Source organism: Triplophysa rosa, linkage group LG17 (assembly GCF_024868665.1).
Source record: "Triplophysa rosa linkage group LG17, Trosa_1v2, whole genome shotgun sequence".
Taxonomy (NCBI): Eukaryota; Metazoa; Chordata; class Actinopteri; order Cypriniformes; family Nemacheilidae; genus Triplophysa; species Triplophysa rosa.
In genome coordinates this window covers 18,267,201-18,287,810 of record NC_079906.1, presented here as the reverse complement: position 1 = coordinate 18,287,810, position 20,610 = coordinate 18,267,201, and the positions used below count along the sequence as shown (strand labels likewise).

The 20,610-nt window shown below is 37.6% G+C and overlaps 1 protein-coding gene across 2 annotated transcripts; it reads right to left on the bottom strand.

Annotated features, from left to right (window-relative positions):
- Positions 1 to 55: 55 nt before the first annotated feature.
- On the bottom strand, positions 56 to 14,180 carry mier3b (mesoderm induction early response 1, family member 3 b). 2 transcript variants are annotated; one of them, XM_057356601.1, is made up of 13 exons: positions 14,114 to 14,180; positions 13,383 to 13,407; positions 13,004 to 13,149; positions 9,059 to 9,193; positions 8,794 to 8,917; positions 7,398 to 7,471; positions 7,199 to 7,271; positions 5,605 to 5,750; positions 5,406 to 5,487; positions 5,228 to 5,322; positions 3,408 to 3,535; positions 3,145 to 3,296; positions 56 to 2,975 (listed from the first exon to the last, which is right to left on the bottom strand). In XM_057356601.1, the coding sequence occupies exons 1-13, from the start codon at positions 14,120 to 14,122 to the stop codon at positions 2,524 to 2,526; spliced, it is 1,641 nt and encodes a 546-aa protein (XP_057212584.1). In that variant the 5' UTR covers positions 14,123 to 14,180; the 3' UTR covers positions 56 to 2,523. The 2 variants fall into 2 exon arrangements, with proteins under 2 accessions (XP_057212584.1, XP_057212585.1); XM_057356602.1 differs by having other exon boundaries at positions 5,228 to 5,319.
- Between the last annotated feature and the right edge of the window lie 6,430 nt (positions 14,181 to 20,610).

Here is a 20,610-nt window from a genome sequence, read left to right as displayed (position 1 = left end):
GTTTTTCTAAGATACAAACATTAAGAAACAATCTCAAGGTCCATAAAACCATACGTCTTGCCCCTAAATCATGAAGGTACAAATAAAAATGTGTATCTGTTTGATTTAAGCATGGTAAAACATGTTGCATTCGGAGTAGAATTACCACAAATTACATGTATCCAGAGCTTTTATTTCTGGAACTTTTTACACCAAGTAATAAAGTACAACAAAAATACAAAATAATGCAAAACAAAGCAATTATATGTACATATTTTATAAACAATAGAGATATCTGTTTGAATAACTCCGTAATTTAATGTTATGATTGTCTGTAGGCCTATATATGGATACACATTTATAGGATTTGTTGGTCTTAACAAATTTTACCACTTCCCCCATGTTTGAATGTGAAATCTCTACCTAATAAGTATTTACAATTTCTAAATGAAATTCAAATAAAACGCGCACACCCAAAATCACCAAACTTTTCTTAATATCATTTGTTTTTGAGATGTGTTATTTCTATAGGTCAAAACAACCTGTAAGCTTTTAGTTTGCCTTACAGTCTGTACTTTAGCAAACCTAGCTGAATAAACATAAATGTGCATTTATAAAAGTAATAATACCTATACAGAATAATAGGCGCAAAGACTTTTAAAGTACAAAAATAAAAAAGTTAAACTTTATATGAGCACTAAGTACTACATTGTGTACTGAGAACAAAATCTGCATTTTGACCATAAAGAAAATTCTTACAAAATCTTTGTAGTGCTTTCAAACCCCGTCAATGAATATTGGTATCCATGGATCCATTTAAATCAGTGTCATCGCAAACATGCTATTAATGAGTACTTTACCACGTATTAACAATGTAGATGCACAAGACTTTCAATTCAACTTATAATTGCAACAGCAGTGCATTCAACAAACTCTTCACATTACTGATAGCAGCCATTAAAAGTCAAGGTAATGATGGTAAACCTTTCTACTTACTGACAGAAACATTTTCTTCAAAAAGTGAAAATAAGAGAGACTTGCATGGGAATGTCCAAAAGGTGCCACACAAAATAATTTCTCTAATCGGTGCCATTTTTTCAAACAACCGATGCTAGCATGCACAATTTTGACGTCTCTTAATTCCGTAAACAAAACAAAGGCAATACAAACAATCAATGAAAATTCAATGAACAATCTACATATCTACATATTATTGCCATAAACATTTTTTATATCATTTTTGCATTCACCCTAACCAAAGTCAAAGCATTTAAATGAACTATATGGTAATTTAGTTTTGTTTGTTTTTTGCATGCAAGGAGCAGAAAGGATTTTGATACAGTGTGTCGAGCGGACTGATTTTTGGCATGTAATGTTTATCAGTTTGTAACATCACAAAAGAGTACAATCTGCTCCATGCATACAAAAATGTTGATGAACTTGGCAAAATTGGGAGGAAAAACAAAGCAGGTAAACAAGAATTACAATTAGCTCAATTCTGAAGGTTTTCTTAGTATTTCTGGCAGCTACATAATGCATAACTGAAAAACACTGGTTAATCTGTACCGAAGCATACGCAGTTAAGAGCACCAGCAAAACCGCCTCCTGGGGAACGTCTCACAGTTTAATTTATATACAGTTTAAATTATACTAATACTGTCAAGCACGGGTGACTTAATAGCACCACCTGAATCATAATACTCCCTTGCAGCTTTTAGTACTTAACCAACAAGCTTCAGTCTATTGAAGATCTAGATTTTTCAGCCCCTCATCACAAGTTTCCAGCAAGAGAACAAGTTTCAATCATTGTTCATTGGCATCTTAATCCTACTTTAAAGTTCTGGAAAATTGAGACATAATGCAAAATATGCCTTTCCTGCCCTATTTTTCTGATCATCAAAAGGTTCAAACAAACGCACTTGTTTTCGGATGTTATTAAAGCTTAAAAATATGGAAACCTCAAGGGTTTGTAGGAAAATGTGGGCATGCAGGCAACATGAAAAACGCCTCGGTGACCAGAAGTGCTTTTTGTTTTAGCATGTATTCTTTGCTCCAAAAAGTTAATTATTCTCAATTATAAATGCCAGGTTTGTGATATACAAAATGCTACATTTCCCAACGACTACATGATCTTGGGTTTTGTAAACACGGAAATAGTACCCAATTTCTAAACGAACACACATACACGGAAACGACAAGAAACAGCGCAGTTTTCGGCGGCAGCGACTTTTTTGCAGGACAGTAAATCTTGAAAGATGCAGGCGTTGAGATGACTACAGTACGAGTCCACAACTCTCTGCTCCAGCATTTAGGTTTAGCTGTATATCATCGTAGACGGAAAAAATATTAAATATCTGAAGGACCAGAAAAATAAATGGCTATTTAAACTCTTGAGAAACCAAGATTTCTTAGCTCTGTACAATAAAGACATCACTGATGTCATATTACAAAAAAGACCAAAAGGTATATTTATATATATATATAATTAAAAAACAACTAATAGTCAGCGAGTGGGTGACTGTGGATCCGGATGGCAACAGGAAGTCAGTCGGACTGAAGTGCGGTGTGCTGGTGATGTCGAGAGTGGGAGCTGATGAAACCGTTGGGGTCGCCACCCCCTATACTGCTGAAGTCTGTGACCGACACGGCCATAGTGGCTCCCGTGATGCGATGTGTTCGTCTGCCCTCAAAGTCCACGGCCAGGTTAGAAATGGACACGTCGTTTATGAAAGACTCTGTGAGGCCCATCTTGAGCCTCTTGGAGGGTCGTTCGGAGTCTTTGGTGCCGCACATGCCGATCTGGCTCAGGTCGGACCGGTAGAAGGCGGAATCCAGTATGTTGGCGCAGCTGCTGTCTCCGTTTGGGGCATAGCTCATCTGCTCGCCATGGTTCAGGGCTCCTCTGTGTAAACTCTCCAGAGGGGAAAAGTAAGGGAGGTCCAGACAGCTCACGTCTCCGGGACCACTGCACACGGTTGCTACGCTGTTACTAAGGGCTACACAAAATAAAAAGGTGACGATTAATAATCCTTTCCGGCATTTCCTTGCCTATTATTTTGTGTGAGAGTACAAAAGTTTTTATTAAAAAAATGTAATTAACAATAATTGATTAGGTTTTTAAGCAGAAATAGATGGAAATCTTGTTCAAAGATGATTGCGAGATACCTGTGAGGTCACTGGCAGTGATGGAGTTAAGCAGCCCTAGTTGTTGTTCTGCCGAGGTCTCGATTCGTCCTCCAGCTCCACCTGAACAAACCAAGGACGTGCTGTCCATCGCCAGACCTTCCGCCTCATCCACCAGCCGATCCATCAGGTCTCTGAGGACAAAACAAACTTACAGATGAGCCTACAGAATAGGCTAAACACTACCACAAAACAAACAGATGAAACATCGTGGGCATCCAGGTTACCGCACTGCATTGACTTACGTCACACCCGGGTAACTGCTGTACTTCTTCTTGCCAAATCTATTCTGTTGGGCGAAGTAGTCGAAACGTTCAGACTTTTTCCACATGTAATAAAAAGCCACACATTCTGCGACAGTCCGTGTTTGAACCTGAAACGGAATATGGTAGAGATATTAAGACTTGCTCAAAGATGTTAAGTGAATTCAGACACTTTTTGACACCACCAAAATACAAACCCGATTCCAAAAAAGTTGGGACACTGTACAAATTGTGAATAAAAAAGGAATGCAATAATTTACGAATCTCATAAACTTATATTTTATTCACAATAGAATATAGATAACATATCAAATGTTGAAAGTGAGACATTTTGAAATGTCATGCCAAATATTGGCTCATTTTGGATTTCATGAGAGCTACACATTCCAAAAAAGTTGGGACAGGTAGCAATAGGAGGCCGGAAAAGTTAAATGTACATATAAGGAACAGCTGGAGGACCAATTTGCAACTTATTAGGTCAATTGGCAACATGATTGGGTATAAAAAGAGCCTCTCAGAGTGGCAGTGTCTCTCAGAAGTCAAGATGGGCAGAGGATCACCAATTCCCCCAATGCTGCGGCGAAAAATAGTGGAGCAATATCAGAAAGGAGTTTCTCAGAGAAAAATTGCAAAGAGTTTGAAGTTATCATCAACTACAGTGCATAATATCATCCAAAGATTCAGAGAATCTGGAACAATCTCTGTGCGTAAGGGTCAAGGCCGGAAAACCATACTGGATGCCCGTGATCTTCGGGCCCTTAGACGGCACTGCATCACATACAGGAATGCTACTGTAATGGAAATCACAACATGGGCTCAGGAATACTTCCAGAAAACATTGTCGGTGAACACAATCCACCGTGCCATTCGCCGTTGCCGGCTAAAACTCTATAGGTCAAAAAAGAAGCCATATCTAAACATGATCCAGAAGCGCAGGCGTTTTCTCTGGGCCAAGGGTCATGTAAAATGGACTGTGACAAAGTGGAAAACTGTTCTGTGGTCAGACGAATCAAAATTTGAAGTTCTTTTTGGAAAACTGGGACTCCATGTCATCCGGACTAAAGAGGACAAGGACAACCCAAGTTGTTATCAGCGCTCAGTTCAGAAGCCTGCATCTCTGATGGTATGGGGTTGCATGAGTGCGTGTGGCATGGGCAGCTTACACATCTGGAAAGGCACCATCAATGCTGAAAGGTATATCCAAGTTCTAGAACAACATATGCTCCCATCCAGACGTCGTCTCTTTCAGGGAAGACCTTGCATTTTCCAACATGACAATGCCAGACCACATACTGCATCAATTACAACATCATGGCTGCGTAGAAGAAGGATCCGGGTACTGAAATGGCCAGCCTGCAGTCCAGATCTTTCACCCATAGAAAACATTTGGCGGATCATAAAGAGGAAGATGCGACAAAGAAGACCTAAGACAGTCGAGCAACTAGAAGCCTGTATTAGACAAGAATGGGACAACATTCCTATTCCTAAACTTGAGCAACTTGTCTCCTCAGTCCCCAGACGTTTGCAGACTGTTATAAAAAGAAGAGGGGATGCCACACAGTGGTAAACATGGCCTTGTCCCAACTTTTTTGAGATGTGTTGATGCCATGAAATTTAAAATCAACTTATTTTTTTTTTAAAATGATACATTCTCTCAGTTTAAACATTTGATATGTCATCTATGTTGTATTCTTAATAAAATATTGAAATTTGAAACTTCCACATCATTGCATTCTGTTTTTATTCACAATTTGTACAGTGTCCCAACTTTTTTGGAATCGGGTTTGTACATTACTACTTGCCTTGTGTTTCTGAATAAGATGGAAATTTTTCTCGTAAATCTGCAGTGCATGTTCAAAGTTTCTGCATTCATCCTCTGACCATGGTGGTGATTCTTCTATCAAAGCACCGAAAACAAGAGTTATCATCATGTCATTAAAGGTACAAAAGATATCAAGCTGGTTCAGACCTTCAGCCCACCTTTTGACGTCCTCACATTTCTGCAGTATCGTGTCAGAGCCTCGCACGTGTCATAATCACACTTCACAAGCTCAAACAAGGCCTAGAAAAGATAGGGAGAAGGTCAGTGTAATAATGCAATTAAAACATCACAGCAGCAGCTCTAATACAGGCAAAAGATCTGCATACGACTTGATGACAGCGTTGAGAGAGGAAAGACCTGTTCATTATCTCGTATGTGTTCCGATGTGCAGTCGTCTGTGTTTCCGTCTGTAGTCTGTGACAGAGCCTCTCTGAGGTAGTTTCTCACTTTACATTCTGACAGCACGTCAGGACACCATAGCAGCTTGTCCTCCTCCTCGTACACTTTAAACGCAACAAACACGATAAAATCTCCCACCTTCATAAGGAATGAAGTACTTTGTGAAATTTGTATATCTATGCACATGTATGTGTATTTTAAATGGATATATTTTTAGTTATATTATTATTATTCAGTTTTCTTTTCTTTTTTTCTTTTGTTTCTATAAACTGCCTGTGATTTCTGTTGTAAAGCACATTGGTCAACTGCTGTTGTGTGTAATAGTGCTATAGGAATAAATTGACATTGACTTTAATTCTATAATATTAAGTCTATTGGTTTAAAGAGTTAATATTCCTTGATTTTTAAGGTCTTATTTTCGTTTATGTAGTGTCCAACAACAAATTTACGTACATACGAGGCGTCAAAACACTTTTATTTTGTTGTAATAGGCAGTTATTCTTACCTTGCTACTTGACTGACTCTCTAATGATTCGTTCAGCGAATCATCCGTCTAATCCCCTCCTTTCCGCCAGCCTACTCTGATCTGATTGCTCAGATGATCTAGTCTGCTATGATTGGTCTACCGAGCTACAGTGTTTGGGGGAGAAGAGTGAAGTCTAGCAAAACGTAGGCGAGGACTATATGTAGTGACAGTGTTGGGGAAAGTTACTTTTAAAAGTAATTAGTTACAATATTGAGTGACTCTACAAAAAAGTAACTAAATACGTTACTTGGGTACTATTTGTGGAAAGTAACTGAAAGTACTTTTGCGTTACTTTTTCTCACCTAACTGATGCTCATGCTTTTCCAGACTTTGCTGTTCTTTAGTGTTTAACCCTGTAATGCATTTAACAATCCTATATAGCCTATAACACACCTTTATTTTCTTTAAAAAACACATTTCAAATATGTCCTGACCAGTAGTCCTCCACCTCATCAGAGCTCTGCCTAATGTTGACACTGCTAACTTCGGTATCACTCTCCATATTTATTATGTTTTACGCATCTGAGCTCTGGCCTCCCATCGCTGTGTCAAGGGTTGCCAGATTTGCGTAACAAAAACAAAGCAGGAACACTGCAGCACTGCAGACATGGCAACACTGACTATGTCTGACTAGCAACTGTTTCTGCGCAAGCATGAGCGATCATGTCTACACTACTTTTAATTCAGAATTTCACTTCTGCAGTTAAAAAAATGTTCATATAAATCAATGATTAGACTGAAAAGTAACTCGAGTTACTTGAAAACACAGTAACTCGAGTATTGATATGTAAATGTATAAAGTAATTGCGTTACATTACTCGATACTTAAAAAAGTACTCTTATTATGTAAGAGCGTTGCCCCCAACACTGTGTAGTGAAGTAAATCCGCAGCAGTTCCGAATCGGACTAGGGCATGACTCGTTTGCGTGATTCAGAGTCGACTCCCTTTTTTCCTAGCCAATAACTTTGTTATGAAATGTAATTTACATGATCTCGTAATATGTACTCTTTAATCAAGATGCTCACCCTTTTCATCATCCTTATAGTGGCTGAGGCCCACAGGAACCTCTGCTTGATACTGGCACCCAACCATTATTTCCTGTATTTCAGAGGCAAGAAATAATCAAAAAAAGGCTTTTGTCTTTTACTTTAAGTGGGACGATGTAACTCGTCAAGAACAGTTTAATTGCAGTGAATCTTTGTATATTTAAAGTGGGAGTCGAACCTTTCTAGGATCTTCACTGCTCACCCCATCCTCCTCCCCTTCAGATTCTTTATCACCATCATCGGTCATGTTGGCTGTTAAAAAAGCAATCAATTTAAAAATCAAGCACATAAATTATAAGCTACTGATTATGAATGGTGAATGGTTGATACACTGCATTATAAAGTGCTTTTTTATTTCAAAGCCAATAATTCAGTCGTTGATTGGCCGCAGAGCCATTGAGAGAGAGTCGCAACAACGGAAGTTTGAAAATTTTCGAGTGTCACGTGATTCATGGAGCCTTCAGATAGTTCCAGGAAGTTATGTTTTCTATTTAAATTCTTTATTTCTTTCATTTTTTATTCATTAAATGACTAACGTCTTTAAATGGGTTAAAAGTTTGGCACAATCGGTCTGCTTTGCTGCAGCTCCATACGTTACTAGTAACTTCCGGGAACTATTGCTCTATGAACCGCCACTGCTGTGAAAAACTGTTCCATTGGAGTCAACAGAGTTGGCACGACTCTCTCTCTCAATGGCTCTGATTGGCCCTCATGCTGCTCCAAACCACAACTCTAAAGTTACTAACAAACAATTCAGAAGACTTAGTACATAGTGCACAACTGGTACAGACCACCATGGTGCGTTTGCCATTTTTTACACTTTCTCCTTTTTGTGTTTCAAAGATGAAAGACAGTCAAACAGATTTAAAGTGACATGAAGGTGAGTAAACAATGACAGAATTTCCTTTAAGAGTAAACTGTTCTGTTAACGCAGAATATAAAGTTGAGATGATGAACACATCAATTACTAGGGTTGGGAATCGTTTCAATTTTATCGATTCCGATTCCAATTCTGATTCTGCTTATCGATTTTGATTCTTATCGATTCCCAGTTTCGATTCCACAGTTGAGGTAAAACATTTAGATATCAACCTGTGTGGTCATTTAGCCTGCTTATTGACTTGTTTGCTAAATATATTTATGAGCACCGTTTTGTGTATATTTACACATAGAAACACACCTTTTCTGATTTATTACAATTTGTATTATCATAGTTGAACTACATCATGGTTAAACTGCAGTTACTATAATGCAACTATGGTTAATTTGTGATTCCTGTGCTTTAATACAAATTCTATAGCTAAACTATGCTTACTATAGTAAAAAATATTGATAATTTTCATAAGGGCTTTTATTGAGATATCAGCAGATCATGCAACGCATGTACTTTTCTGAAAATATGCACACAGGACTTGATGAGAGGAATTCACATTTTAATCTCAAGTATCCGATTCCTATTCCTTTCGATTCCGATCCGATTCCTAGCCTTTCGATTCCAATTCCAAATTGGAATTGATTTTCGATTCCCAACCCTATCAATTACTATTAGAGGAATTAAACTATTTTCTTCTCACATCTGAGTGTTCTCGGGAAGAAGTCTGTGGCTTCGTGGGAGGTAACAGAAGGGGTCAGATCATCAGCAGAGGACTGGGTCTCCTCCTCATAATCTCCTGATAAGAGATCCTTCGCAATCTCCTCCTGTAGCAAGAATGATTTCATTGTTTATTATAAGTATTCAGTTATATTTACATGAAACATACTTATATATTTCCAGGAACATACAGCTGCATAAATGCACCTTAACTACGTATAAAACCCAAACAGAATGACATTGATTACCTTGTCTAGCGTCATGTCAGGCAGATCATCTGATAGTTCAACAGAAGAGCTGTCAATGCTAGATCCTGCACCTGTACTGACTGACGCCTCATAACGGTACATGGCCAACAACTCTTCAATCGGCATGTTTCCTTCCTGTTCGGATTTAAGAACAGCAGAAACAGAGTCTATGTTATCGCAAGATTAACACTGTACATTTCTCAATTAATCCAAATGCTTTTTGGTATTGAGATTCACAGGTGGGATTCCTCAGGACAACAATTTTAAAGGGGTCATATGACACGGCTAAAATGAATATTATCGTTTGTTTTAGATGTAAGGCAATGTGTATACACGATTCATGGTTCGAAAACGCTGTATTTTCCACATACCGTGCAATGATTGTATCTCCTCTTTGCCCCGCCTCTCTGAAATGCGCGGATTCTTAAAAAAGCTCATTGCTCTGAAAAGCGAGGTGTGCTATGATTGGCCAGTTAACCAGTGCGTAGTGATTGGTCGAATACTGCAAGCGTGTGACGGAAATGCAGGGTTTTTCCTGCATAGATGTCGGGTGTGTCTTCACAAGAAATGCTGCGTGCATTTAACAGACTGTCATTTGTAACTGCAGTTGCGGCATTACGCCACAGTAGAGGCGCTGTTTTGTTATCAGCACACTGAGGCGCTAAAAGAGTTGCAGAACAAGAGCTGGCTGTGTTTCGCTGCTGTTTGTTTTGCATCCAAGTACGTTTCATTTCTTGAAATCTCTTAAATTAACACGACGTACATCATTGTAATGTCTTTAGCTGTGCAGTTGGATCGCTGAATCAGCGTACACTGTACACAGCGAGTTCGCCAGTATAAATGCACATCGCGTTCAGAACGACTCGCACACGAATGACTCATTTGAACAGATTCATTTAAACTATTGAACTTTTCAGTCACTAGCGAATATAAGAGATCATTGAATCATTTAAAGGAACAATACGGCATTTTTAGGAGGATCTATTGACAGAAATACAATATAATATACAAAACTATTTCTTCAGAGGTGTATAAAGACCTTACGTAATGAACCATTAAGTTTGTAATACCTTAGAATAAGCTGTTTATATCTACATACAGAGCGGGCCTACATACATTGAATTCGCCGCCATGTTTTGTACAGCAGCCCTAAACGGACAAACAACTCTACAACACCCGTTTCCTCTTCCTCTCCGCTGCGGTATCATGGTGAAACGGATCGCGGGAAGATCCGTACGGATCGTGCTCTTCGGTGCGGAACGCATGTGACCCGCGGATTAACTGAAAGTTTATTTATCATTGAGTAAAAGAGTAAAACGCGCTCTCGCTCGCTCTCCAGTTTCAGCTCCAGCGCGCTCTCGCTCTCTCTCTCTCCAGTATCTGGACGAGTACAATATTAAAGTGGTTCCAGATAAACAATGACGCTCAAAACTTCTCCGTCACACAGCTAACATTACACAACAACATTTCTTGGTATGTTAATATGTTACTCACATACTGATCCGAATCAAAGTATCCTCCTCGGGGGTGATTTTAAGACGATCTTTCTCTCCAACTTCTCTCTGCTGGAAAGTATCTGCATAGATATCTATGAGTATCTCTGCTAAAAGCCTCAGTACCGCGGGTCTTAACGCATCTCTGCTGGAAAGTCTTTATAATATTAACGCAGGTCCTAGCTCCTGCCTGACTTTTATCCTTCTTTTTAAACTTAAAATCCACAAACCTTTTAATTTATGTAATAAATATGACATCGCTCTTTCTACAGTCTTTCTAATGCCCGCAAAATCTCTTCCCTGCATCAACATGAGAACGACATCTTTTTGTACTGTGGTGGCCACCGTCGTGTTTGGACTGAGCGATTCGTGGCAAATCTATAATACAACGCTAGTGGCCGCTGTTAATTACGAACAGCGCCTTTAAAGTGAACCACAGAGAATGCAAGATGTGAATGAGCTTTGCTCATTTTAGTCATTTAGTAAGACTGGTAAATTCAGTTGGCTATAGTGGGCTGAAAAGTTAGTTGAAAATGATTAAAAGCTTAATTTGATTAAAGAGTACATTCCTCAATATTTTTAAGGGCTTATTTTGGTTTATGGAGTGTCCGACAACAAGTTTATGTACATACATGATGTAAAAATACTATTATTTCGTAATAATAAGCAGTTTTTATTACCTTACTTCTTGACTGAATCTCAAATGATTCGTTCCGCGATTCATCTGTGTAATCTCCGCCTTTCCGCCAGCGTAGTCTGATCTGATTGGTCAGATAGTGTAGTCTGCTGTGATTGGTCAGATGGTCTAGTCTGCTGTGATTGGTCAAATGGTCTAGTCTGCTGTGATTGGTCAAACGCGTTCAGCATGTGTCGCAAATGGACCGCCTATCATTACTGCTGTATTACGGTTTGCAGGTGGTTGGATATTAACAGTGTATAGAGAGAGATGGCGTCGATTTTACCTTACCAGTTCGAGCCCGAGTCTGATGAATCATTCTTTAATCCTTATACAGATGCCAGTAAGAAAAAGGACTGTTTTAGACACTTCTCTTGTAACAGTTAGTTATCACGGCATACAGTGTACGGTGTTCGTATCTTCAGATGTTATTATAACTATAGTACACCACGCAGTTCTTGAAATAAAGACTTTGCGAGTTAATATGGTTGAACACTTACATTAGCGCAACGAGTTTATAGCTAAAACGTTAGGTAAACAAACAGTAACAACCCCAAAAATAACGGTAACGTTAGCTAAGCACAGACATGAGATAACGTCACACAAATTTAATTTTAAGTAAAGACAAAAATAAAGAGTCACACTTACAGGTTGTGATTCGGTGGAGCTTACAGGTCCAAATAAAGTTGGTATTGCAACATCTTTTAAGGAAAGACGTTTAATGTATCCTGCAGTAAAGGCGCCAAGATTGATGAAGCAATCTTCGGTAAAATGACGCGCGCAAAGTAAAACGTTCGGTTTATACTCCTTTGGTGTCGTTTGAATAATAAATAGTAACCATTTTTTCCTCAGAAGTTCTTCCTTTGGTAGTGAAAATAAGACTGACTTAGTTTCACTACATAGAACACAGCTTCTCTTAGACATGATGCACACGTCACGAACGAGCTAGTACAGTGTTTGGGGAGGAGAGAGTTAAGTTTTCGCAGTCAGTAGGCGGGGATTTTTCTAGTGACGTAGGTACATTGTGGTTAAAGATTCGGACAGGTCATGGCTTGTTCGCGTGATTCAGAGTCGATTACCTTTTTTATAAGCTAATAACTTTGTTATTCGTTCACCTTCGGATTTACAACTTGGCAGATTGCTTACATTCAAACACGGCAAAATTAAACACTTCATGAAATGTATTTTTTATGATCTCGAGGAATGTACTCTTTAAAAAAATATTTCTGTTTGGTTGAATAAAAGTAATGTTTTATATAACTTAATAATTGTCATTTTCATATAATTTTAGTAGAACTTTTAATATGTCAAAGTCACTTTGGTTAAGCCACTTAAACGTACGGTAGGCCTACGTGTGTGTGTGTGTACAAGATCAGGATGGCACCATCTCCGCCTCATTTTGAGCCAGGAAAAACCCTGATATGTAACGCCTCTTAACATATTTGGAACATCAGGTTCCAAAGCAAATGTACTGACAGGTACGCCTTGCGTATATATTTGGGCGGTCTTAGCCAAGTCATACCACTAACTGTCGTAGATTTGTGGGGGTGTGGTTACACGAGGCGTTTCAGGCAGGTCTGGGTGAGCATTCGCTTTTAGATAGAATGCATCTTTTTTTCCGACACTTTCCTTTTTGCAATTTTACAAGTCTAAAACATGCATGGGCAACTTATAACACACCAAAGACACAGAAAAACATGCATTCGCGCCATATTACCCCTTTAACATAATTACTATACTTATTATAAGTAGTGGATTATTATAAATGCACGTTACCCTCTCCAGGTCTGCCAGTTCTGCCCTGAAATTCTTTTGTCCATTCAGAAGTTCCTCCTCCTCTAAAGTTCTTTCATCATCATATTCATGAATCAACATCTCTGCTGTTGGATCAAAGTCATGATCCTCTGAGGACAAAGAGCCAACTGCGGAAAAAAAGAATCCAACTATTACTGATTTTAGCACAAACTTTTTTCTAAAAAAGACGATGAAACTGGTCTGAATCATCAACATATATTAATAAGACTGCAACATTGAGAGACTGACACTGTAGATTTCACACAAAAAAATCCACTTCATTCAATTCATAATGCACATTTTAGTTATTAAAATATTTGAAATCATCACTAAAGCAATTAAGTAATATACCGACACCTACCAGGGCTCGAACTCCCAAAGGAAGCCTGAACAGACAGATGCAATAAAAAAACAAAAGACAGTAATCGGTTATTACATACTATACAAACAATGTACTAAACAGCAAAATAAACCACATGATATTAGATCCGTTACATGTAAATATTAAACCCAACATACAGTAATGTACAGTAAAATACGTTCATGTAAACGCAGGGCTGCATTTAATCACAACACAAATCATATGCAGCAAAGCCAAAGTTCTCAATGCAAGAAAACTGCATTCATGGCACAAACAGATTACTCTCATTTCTATACAGATGCTGTCATCTCCAAACAGCGCAAAATCGCCGTCTACTTAACGTTACACCATAAACAAACATCTCCTGCACTATAACAGCTTAACAAACGAATGTGCACCGTTAAATCTATCGACACAATCGACCGGGAAAAATGTGCAAGGCGCCAAAAAACTACATTTATGTCGAAGAATTTGTCAATTACACGCAACGATTTCGTGTTTGTTTTTTTTCCCTGCGAGCTAACGGGGGGCCTATCCGAACCTGATAGATCAGTCTTCATTTAAACCCGTCTACCATCGTCTTTTTTGCACACATCTGGCTAAAACCTCCAGCGAAGACACATTTGGTTCTCCTTTAAAACATGCATATCAACAAAAACCAAAACCCTGTCAAGGAATCGTTTAAATGTGCAATATAAAAGCAGATACTTTTTTCCAGCTATGCAGCTTACCTCCGCCATATTGGTATCTTTGGCCTCATAGGTTGCTGTGGTGCAGTACCCGGATGTTCTCAGAAACCAATGGGAGAGAGACGACATTTTTGGCACACTTTTCAAACAGGTTTACACAACACTTAGGGGTTTTGTACGTGGACTGTTCATAAACACTAGCGTCTAAAATGTTAGGGTCAGTTGAGTGAAATGTTTCTCTTGACCTTAAACATTTTGATCTGAATGCGTAAGTTATCCTTAAATGTATGAAATTAGTTTTGCTTACGAAAATGTTATTCTGCAAACATATAGCCTACATTTATTTCATTACAGAACTAATATTTTTATATTAATATGTTTGTTTTAAATAGACTTGGACCAAATAATGAAGAACGTGTGATCAAGGGCATAGATGGGAATTCTCAACACAGTTTGAAAAGCATCCCGTGGTGAGACCTCGACCTGTAAAGATGATCTGCATCGATCTAGAACTTTTAGGCAAAGGGTGGGAACACTAAATATTGTTTTATTGTTTGTTTGTTTGTTTGTTTATGTATGTATCTTTATGTATGTACAGTATCTATATAATTTATTTGCCAACCAATAAGAATTTATCTTATGTTATTCAAACGTTTTGATGAGTTATGTGTAAATAATTTTAGTGAGTTGAGTTGAGTTGAGTCAAGTCAACTTTATTATACAATACAGATTTTTTTAAAGCAGCTTTAGAGTTCATCAATTATTGAAAGTGCCTTTAAAGGAATCACATCGTTTATTGCTTTTTGTCATATGTTTAGAGTAAACAGTTATGTATAAAATGTTGGTCTCAGATTTTCAAAAGACAATAAACAATAATGTCCATATTCAGCTCTAATTACATTTTTAATGGGTTATAATTTTATATTTATCAAGTCTGAAATGCATTAGAGACATACGTTCCATATATAATGCACGTTTAATGCGTTGCACTCTGCAAGTTATATAAATTAAGGCTAAAGAGTTCCTAACTGTAATGAAAACTAAAACCAAAAAACTGCCTTTTGCCCACAACATCTTGCTGAATAAAGGGAGAACATCAAAATGTTCACTAAAATGTTTCATAAAGGAAATATTTGTGCAATTAAATATTTGGTCATTGCTACTGTATAGGAACAATATAATATGACCCACTGCAAACATAAATTAATGAAAACACTGCAGATGATGTAATCTCATAAAGTGATTTGTTTTAATAATTGTAATTTTACTCATATTAATGATATCCAGTATAATATGAATGAAAAGAAACTTTTTGTTTTCCCCACAGATGGGGTTGTGGGACTATACAAAAACTAAACACTTCTATCAATTTCTTTACAGCAGTATTCCACAGGGTGGCAGTAGTTAATATAACACTGCACATGTAGCACAAAGGCAGTTCATAACTTCTTTTATTTGTTTACATGCATATGTTCTCCAATCAACCAGGTTATGTTTTTATTTTTAATTCGTTGTAGGATTTCTATATTCATCTCTGTTATTATTATTTTAAAATCACTCCCCATAATTTTACTTCGATAACTTTTCTCCGGTGGGCCTTGTCTGTAATTACTTGATTGTGATCTGTGGATGTGACCCTGGGCTCACAGGAACTGACTTGACATGTTAATGTGTTTTGCACTGACGTCAGAGCCACACTGTAGTTGCACAAGGTCATGCACACCTGATACAGATTTATTGTTCAGTAGAGCATGACCAAGGCAACTAAAATCACATTTCTTTTGCAGTATGAATGAGAGAGCTGCAGCCCAACCAACAAATTTTTTTTTTTAAATCCTTTAATCTTAACATATGTATAGAGACAGCCTTGATTTTATCCCTTTCAAGAATTTTCCTAAATTCTTTAAGAAAATACAAAAAGTACAGTTTATTTACTTTGCCTCATACATTATATAAATGTAACGAATTATTCTCATTATGCATTTCTCATGATGTTGTGACATGTTACAGTTTGGAACTTTAAGATATTTTAAAATAAGCTAATCATCTATATCAAAGCTTTGAAATTAAGATTTAGTGTCCTTAATAACAAACTGAAATAAATCAAATGATGAGAACATCATGATAATCAAGTCCTTTGCAGCATATCTCCATACATGTACAGTATCTGCTTAAAATATAACAATGCACTTTTGCTTCAGACATACTAAGTATAGACCATGCCCTCCCTTATCCGTGAGAAACAGGAGGTCTCTATTTTAGCAGCACGTTCCCCACACCAGGTTTAGACATTAATTGCTAGTTGTCTATTTTGTGCTGGCATATGAGTGCCAGACTATGCCACTGTAAATGTAATTCAAACATTTTGTCTTTTTTTATGAGTACACTATTGCCGACAGCTTCTAAGGTAATAGGCATAAACCAAAAGCTGCATAATATTGTGATTTCATAAGGTCCTAAAATATATTCAGTAACTTGCCTGTGTGATTTTAAAATTGGATGGACTCAGTCATGGCTCATGAATGCATCAATAGCACACTGAGCTGGGTGTTGGTTCTGTTTCACACCATTGTGCTCAAAGCTAACCCCCACTGTTCCATGCAGAAGTCAAGAAGTCCTGCTGTTATGTATCACACTGACCTGAGACTGGACCTCAGTGTCTCAGGACATCTCGCCCAGTTTTTGATGACCCCTAAGAGCAGGAAAACACAGAAAGACCCACCTCAGAGGAGGTTATCTTCACACAAGTCAAAGTGTCACCTCTGATCTGTCAGGCCCTCAGATAAGACTACACCGGTCATTTGTCTTTTGAATAGTTTTACTACTAAGCCACAAACCTTGTACTAAATTGAATATGCCTGTATATACTGATTATTGCAAAAGAATAAAATAGAATAGAATAGAGCTAATGAACAGTACACCTTAAATTATTGCTTGAAGACAGGTGTAGTATTACAGGTGTAGTTCACCCAAAAATGCATATATTTTTTATCAAATATTCACCCTTATGTCATCCCAAACCTGTAGGATTTTATTTCCTTTCTTTCTGCAGACCACAAAAGAAGATATTTTAAAGAATGTTGGTAACCAAGCAACATTGGCCCGCATTAACTTTCACTGTACTGACACAAAAGACATTTCTCAAAATATTTTTTTGTGTGTTTCGCAGAAAAAAAGGTGTCATAAAGATTTTAAACGAAATCAGGTGAAATAAATGGTGACAGAATTTTCATTTTTGAGTGTACTATTCCAAACTACAATTTTCATACAAAAACCGCCACAGACTTTTAGTGAAGGAGGAATCTGAGCCATATCTAGAAACCAGAGAATCATTGAGACTCCAACGATATCATTTAGAATATCCTAGCAACACACAAGAAACGATCAGAACACTTTAGCACCCACACAGTCCTAGAGATATTTCCCAATTTATGATTATGAGTATAAAGATTGAAGACCACTTAAAACACCATAAGCAGCATCATGATGCGTGGAGATTTGACTTCCTGTGAAATTTTGACTCCCCTATGTCTGATTTCTGGTTTACTGGGGAGGCTGCTACTTGATCAGTCCCTGTCTCTAAAACCCACATCCTCACCTAATCCTAACCATAGTATGGTCTCACAGGAAAGGGGGGTACGGTTAGGTTTTGGATGAGGTGCGATGTGCGGTTCGGATTAGGTAATCAAGTAGCAAAGGCTTTACCAAAGCTCAGTATTGTATGTAGCGTAATGTAACACTAGAAGATGAAAGGAAGTGAGATTTAAATGGTTCAATTTCAAGCGACAAGATGACGCAACGCTGCGTTGTAACACTCGCCTGTCTGATCTTAAAATAGGGTCTGTCTCGCAGCGAGAAAACATCAACAGCTTGTCACTTGCATCCTGTTTGACAGATTGCCATCCCTTATTTTCTCCGAGCTGTCCAAATGCATTGTGTCTGATAAATGTAAGTGTGACCCAGATAGATGTTTCGTGTGACCATTTTCCCTGACATAATGCCTACAAATAACAGACGATTTAAAAATACCCGAGTAACAATATGAAAAATAGACCAAGTAGAATATAGTCACACAACAAAAACAGGTTATTTAGGCACAAGAGCTGTCACGATATCGTGTTTTCGTAAAACGATTTTCATGGCCAAAGGATTTCCCAATTACGATATTATCGCAATATCTTTTTTATAATGAAAGGAAATCAGTAATAAAAATTCATCTTTATTTTGCTTGTTTTGTGTTCTCTCTTTTTTTAGACAATGAATCATACAGTGTATAGAGGCGGAGAGAGATGTTAAATGGGCATGATTTATAATATTATGAATATCATGTGTATTAAAACAATATCGATAATCATTAGTTATAATATCACGGTATGTCGTACCAGCCCCCAGGCGCTATGAAAATGTACAGACAGATAAAACCTTTACAACTTTAGAAGATACATCTAAACAGAAAATCGACATTTAAATATATTATATTAATATATATTATATTAAATATATTATATTAAATATAATATATAACATGATGGTTTTTTTTGTTGTGATTGACTCTCTGGACTCATTACCGGGGAACTTCCTCCAGGCTTTCCTCTCTTGTGGAGGAAGGATGCCACACATCCTCTACAGATGCTTCCAGCATTCATTTTCAGACAAACATGTGAGTTGTGTATGTGTGATTTGCAATTATAGAAACACGGATAGAAACACACCCACTTCCTCTGCACAATGCATAAATAAACAATGTCTAGAAAACACACAATTTCCTAAATCTAATCAGGCAAATGTAGTTATTTAATAATAGCTGGCTCTCTACCAGCCGTCTCATTTCCATTGGACATCACCTGTGCGTTCTTTGAGACAGATCTCTGATAATTCATGTGATGCAATGATAATGTTTGTGCATAGAGGGCACCACATACCCACATGGATTTTGATATAGAGAAACACAGTTGACTCACTGTTTATGGAGAAATTTCCTGCAGATCTTGCGGAAGAGTGAAAGCGAGAGACTGTGAGTTGAGGGTGGCCCGGTTTCTCATGTGAATCATCGCAAAATCAGAGAGAAAGTGGGCTGCTAAAACTCTTTTTTGTAGTCATGGAGATAGAGCCCAGGTTTTCACTGTTGGCCCCCGGTATCAAATGTTTGTGGTGTTTTTTTAGACAGACCTTTATGAATCATACCACAGCAGGCTACAGCCTGGAAATTCATATCTGTGTATGATCTTGATGAACTGGGAGTATGTGTACCTTGCCAGTGTAGGTGTAGGGCGGTAGGAGTAGTGTACACACAGTATTGCTCTAAGTTAATAAATGATATGCGGAAATGTAATCCCCAAGTATTTTTTACGTTTCTCATTTGAGTTGTTTAAATGGATAGTTCCCCCAAAAATGAAAAATCTCTTCTATTGTATAAACACAAAACAATGCAAGTCAATGGGTACCGCCGTTTGGTTACCAACATTCTTCAAAATATCTTCTTTTGTGTTCTGCATAAAATAGAAAGTCATACAGGTCTGAAATTACAAGAGGGTAAATAAATGATGACAGAGTTTTCATTTTTGGGTGAACTGTCCCTTCAATGTATGCAGTCAAATTGATGTGTGCATGCTTAATGTTGTTTTGAGATTAGAAAACTGTGCACATTCTGAAGCATAATGAGCTTGCAGGTCAGGTTTTTCGAAAACATTTCTAAATATCAGCCATCTGTGTTCCTGGTGTTACCTCACATATGTGGGAATGTCTTGAGAAAGTACCATTGATGTTCATGCGACTGAAATGACACTGTGTGCGCACACCGATTAGTCATCGGCACTTACACAGCGCGAACGGGGAAGCCGTTAATGTGCTGATGTCATGCAGTTTTGTTGTGTTGCATATCTTTACTGCCTTGTTTTGAAAAGAGGAAGAAACAGAGCTTATACATCCACTGATTAAAAACATCTGATGTTTGATCAGCAATGATTTTTTTCTATTAATTTACTGAACTTAGCAGCAAAGCACTTAAAGTTATGTCTCCTACTCTTTGATTTCGTTTAATTTGCTGTTCTGCAGGCTGATACCCAAAATAGGAGATAGAAATGATTTTTTCACCCATGCAACAATTGATGGTGTCTTAAGAATGTAAATATGTTCATGAATTGAAACGACTATTGGCAGGCCTGTTTCAAAAGAATGCAGCTTAACTTGATTTAGACTCGTAGTGTGCAATCCACCATGAGTTTACATGTAAAGCTATGTAGACAGAAACTAACAAGAATGTCTTTCATTGTTTAGATAATTGTGATTCTTTTCATAAGTGTTTTCTCTCAGAGTGTCACAACAATTTAAGCTTTCTGGTAAAAAAACAGCTTCTGTTTTAGATACTGTGTTGGAAATATATTTGTTTTCGTCCCATAGGAATGTAAATATGTCCCACTAGAGTCTACATACATATTAGTAGAGAATACTGTGATGCTTAAAGGGATAGTTCACCCTAAAATATACCATATACCATACTTATCCTCTCTTGTCATTTCAAACCTGAATGACTTTCTTTC